This window comes from Hesperophylax consimilis, chromosome 14 (genome assembly GCF_061612785.1).
Source record: "Hesperophylax consimilis isolate HC1 chromosome 14, BYU_Hcon_1.0, whole genome shotgun sequence".
Lineage (NCBI taxonomy): Eukaryota > Metazoa > Arthropoda > Insecta > Trichoptera > Limnephilidae > Hesperophylax > Hesperophylax consimilis.
Window position 1 is genome coordinate 16,986,715 of NC_142849.1, and position 4,773 is coordinate 16,991,487.

Consider the following 4,773-nt stretch of genomic DNA (forward strand, 5'->3'; position numbering starts at 1 on the left):
CTCTTGTCGTCTCTTCATCTACGATCTGCGAACATCTCAGAGATATTTAGTGGACACTGGCGCAGACGTTTCTGTAATTCCTAGAAACATTACAGTACCCAAAGGCAACATTACTTCTGACAACTACCCTTCAACCTTATATAGAGCGAATGGAAAACCGATAAAGACCTACGGCACGAAAACCATCGAACTCTACTTTGGCCTTCGCCGCACTATGAAATGGCGTTTCATCGTAGCCGACGTCTCAAAACCAATCCTTGGCGCAGACTTCCTCCATCATTATAACCTCACCGTTAACTTGAGAAGAGCTAAACTTGAAGATCAGTCAACTGGACTAAAAATCAGAGGAGCTACGTATAGAGGACCAACAACTGGCATCGCCACAGTTTCCTCAGCACAGAGGTACCACAAGATCCTCAACAAATACCCCACTTTGACTAGGCCTTCTTTGCAGACACCGGATGCAGTCAAACATTCTGTGACGCATTGCATAGAAACTAGAGGCCCACCAGTAACTGAACGTGCACGCAGATTAGCACCAGCACTCCTCGAGGCAGCCAAACGTGAATTCAAGTTTCTCATGGAACAAGGAATTTGCCGCCCTTCCAAAAGCAACTGGGCCAGCCCTCTACACATGGTTAAGAAACCAAACGGTGACTGGCGTCCATGCGGGGACTACAGATTATTGAATGCAAAAACTTTGCTGGACAAATACCCAATAGCTCAGCTTCAAGATTTCGCTCATAAACTGGCAAAAGCAAAGATTTTTTCAACCATCGATTTAACGCGAGCAAACCATCAAATACCTGTTGAACCTGAGGATATCCCGAAAACCGCAATCATCACTCCGTTTGGATTGTTTGAATTCACTCGCGTGCAATTTGGATTATCAAACGCCGCACAGAGCTTCCAACGTTTCATGCACGCGATAACAAGAGACCTGTATTTCTGTTTTGTTTATCTAGATGACATTCTAATAGCTTCAGCGGACGATGAAGAACACAAAAAACATCTAGATATACTACTCAAACAACTAGCTGACAATGGTCTTGTCGTTAATGTAAAGAAATGCCAATTTGGAGCCACATCTGTGAACTTACTCGGACATACTATAACTCCGGAAGGCATGACTCCAATCAAGGACAAAGTCCAAGCTGTGACAGACTTCCCACTACCTAAAACAGCGAAAGATCTACGTCGCTTTTTAGGTATGTTAAATTACTACCGCAGGTTCCTTCCGAATTCTATCAACACCCAAGCAACATTGTACAACTGCACTGCCGGGTATAAAAAGAATGATCAGAGGATCATCACCTGGAACCCGGAACTAACTGAGGCTTTTGAAGAATGCAAGGAAAAACTTGCGAAAGCAGCTTTACTTGCGCACCCCGACCCAAACGCTAAACTGGCAATGATGATTGATGCCAGCGACAAGGCGTTAGGCGCCTCACTACAGCAATCAAAAGGGAACACGTGGGAACCACTTGGATTCTTCTCAAAGAAGTTCACACCTGCACAGCAAAAATACAGCACTTTTGACCGTGAACTGACCGCCGTTTACGAATCCGTGAAATACTTCAGAAATCACGTTGAAGGCCGTCACTTCATTATATTCACTGATCACATGCCAATCACCTTCGCTCTGAATAAAAAACGCGCGTCTAGCTCTCCCAGGCAAGAGAGACAGCTAGATTACATAGCGCAGTTCTCAACTAACATAAGATATGTTTCTGGACATCAGAACGTAGTCGCGGACACACTATCTCGCATTGAGGAGATCAACAGTCCCACTACAATTGACTACGAGCAAATGCGGTTAGAGCAATGCCAACCTGACGGAAAATTCAAGGCTAACGATGGCAGCACCCTTGCTCTACGTCAGATGGTGATCCCTGGCACAGACACTCTATTGTGGTGTGACATTTCTACAGGTCACGTACGACCGCTAGTACCACCCAGCATGAGACAACAAGTGATCGAAAGCGTTCATAATGTTTGCCACCCCGGTATCCTGGGAACGGTGAACTCTATCAAACAAAGATTTGTTTGGCCCGAAATGGCGAAAGACATCAAAAGCTTCGTTAAACAATGTATAGCATGCCAAAAATCTAAGGTATCAAAACATACTGTTGCACCTCTAACTACGTATATATTACCTGAGGACAGATTTCGCAACATCCACATCGATATAGTTGGTCCACTACCCTCATGCAACGAGTATCAGTACATACTTACCATGATTGACCGATTCACACGATGGCCCGAAGCAATACCCCTGAAAAACATTTCTGCAGAAACCGTCGCCGCAGCACTGACAACTCACTGGATCGCTCGTCACGGAACCCCGGACAGCATCTCCACGGACCAAGGTCGTCAGTTCGAGAGTTGTCTCTTCAAAAAACTCGCAGAAAAGTTTGGCATCAAACACAACAGAACTACTGCGTATCACCCACAGGCGAACGGGATAATAGAGAGATGGCATCGCACGCTCAAGGCATCCCTCATGTCATGTGGTGACCGGAACTGGATTGAAAATCTCCCTCTCATATTACTCGGGTTGAGAGCGACTGTTCGGGAAGACCTAAAATGTTCACCTTCTGAACTCACCTATGGCAGAACACTAGGGCTACCTTGCGATTTCTTCACTGAAACCCCCCGTGAGGAACCCGACACTTACGTAGGTCGGCTACAAAGGAAGTTCGAGCATATTAAATCGACTCCTGCCAGCAATCACAGTATTAAAAAATTCTTCGTACACAAAGACCTACCTGTCACCACACACGTATTCCTGAGAACGGATAGCGTAAGAAAACCTCTACAAAATCCTTATGAAGGTCCTTACAAGGTAGAAGAACGCGACGACAAAACATTTGTCATTTCAATAAAAGGCAAACTTAAACTCGTCTCCATAGACAGACTCAAGCCTGCTTTTGTTCCGGTCGAAGAAAATGTAACTATGGACACACCTGTCGCTGTCACACCTGCAAACCAAGACTACAACTCGTTCAGGTCGGCAAGTACATTTTCCAAAGCGATTTGGATCGGAATAAGCACAAAAAGACATTTTTATTGGCATTTTTTTTCTATAACTCATGATAGAAATTAATTCCTAAATTTTGCCTAGCTTTCTCTTGCAAATCATATTCAGTATATATCATTTTTCTTAAAAAATACTGCAAACCAAACAATATTAAATTTACAAAAAAAACCTCCGAATTCGTGTGCAAACAGTATTTATATGGAAAATTTAAGTGCCAAAAAAGTTTATTTGATAAAACAGTAATAAAATAATACTATTCTAGCGGATTCTAAACATTTTTATCGAAAGTTTTAAAACAACCTAAGATTGTGTGTTTGTTCTCATTGAAATGTCCATCCCACCGATGCCTGATGAATGCTGCCATCGGCGTAAAAAAAGAATGCTGGATAAGATGACGTCCCCATCACAAAAAAGGCCTCGGAAATGATTTCTCCAGTGGTTGAAGATGAGGAATCTGACGGAGCATCGGACTATTCCGACGTGTCTGAAAATGAGAGTGAAATCCCAGTGTCCTCAGTCCAGATACTGAACGACACTGAAGCAAGTCTAAGAGCACTCCAAGATGTCCTTGCTGAAAAGCAGTCAAGAGTCTCAAAGGATCAACAACTGCGGATAAGCGCATATGTATCCGCTGTATTCAGATCAGTTTCACAGCTGTTATTGGAACGAGAGGGCTTCAAAGCTGATCTGGCAACAGTCAATGCCAAATTAATAGTGGCAAAGGGAGAGATCGCGATTGAAAAAGCAGAAAACCAACACAGGTTAGAAAAAATATTGCAGTTGGAGTCGGATCTAGGACCAGTGATGCGTAGAGTAGCCGATGCCACGGAAGCAAGCCTATCGTTTTCCGATATTGTGAAAAATGGCCCACAGAAGATGATACCATCAATCAACCGCTCAGGACTTAACGTTGGGACCCCCAAACCTGCTGTATGCATCTTCCCAAAGCTGGATTCTACAAAAGATAGCGACGATACGAAACAGCTACTAAAAGATACATTACGACCATCAGAACTTGGAATCCGTGTGACGGGCATTAGGAGTATCCGAAACAAAGGCGTTGTAATCCATACTGCAACACAAGAAGATCAGGATAAAATACTGAAAACCCCATGTCTAGCAAACTCGGACACTCTAAGCGCTCGATTACCAACAAAACGGCTTCCAAGGGTGATTTTCTTCAACGTTCCTCGTAACCTAACGGACGAGTGCTTCCTAAAAAATGCCTTAGCAGGAGCCCAGGACAAAGCAGGCCTAGATTTCGCAGTAAAAAGTTGCAAGCTAAGTCACCTTGCTGGCGCTCGAACTGGATCAACTTGCCACCGGGTCTTCGAGGTTCCTGCCCACATTCGTCACGTGCTGGTGGAGCAGGGGAAAGTCTTTGTGGACTGGAATGTGTGCCGTGTTCGTGACTTCATTGGACTTACAGTGTGCTCCAAGTGCCAAATGATCGGACATTCCTTCAAGTTTTGCAAGGACCAGCAAAGATGTGGACACTGCGCAGGCGAAGGTCACGCCCGGATAAACTGCCCAAAAGCCGCCGCCGAGCCTGTCTGCGCCACCTGTACAAGATTTGGGAAGCCCGCTGCACATCCGACTGGAGACAAGGACTCCTGCCCGGCCTACAAGGCTGCCCTTGCCAAGGACTTTGCAACCATTGATTATGGCGTCTAATTACATTGAAGAAGATGACGAGGTAGATTACGAAAATACTCATAATTTCTGTGATTGGC

At 44.7% G+C, this 4,773-nt stretch overlaps 1 protein-coding gene across 1 annotated transcript; it reads left to right on the forward strand.

Moving 5' to 3' along the window:
• The first annotated feature begins 214 nt into the window (after positions 1 to 214).
• Positions 215 to 4,565, forward strand: LOC149417981 (uncharacterized). Its single transcript, XM_089639877.1, has 4 exons — positions 215 to 653; positions 966 to 2,020; positions 3,455 to 3,801; positions 4,508 to 4,565. The coding sequence occupies exons 1-4, from the start codon at positions 215 to 217 to the stop codon at positions 4,563 to 4,565; spliced, it is 1,899 nt and encodes a 632-aa protein (XP_089496003.1).
• The last annotated feature ends 208 nt before the right edge of the window (positions 4,566 to 4,773 follow it).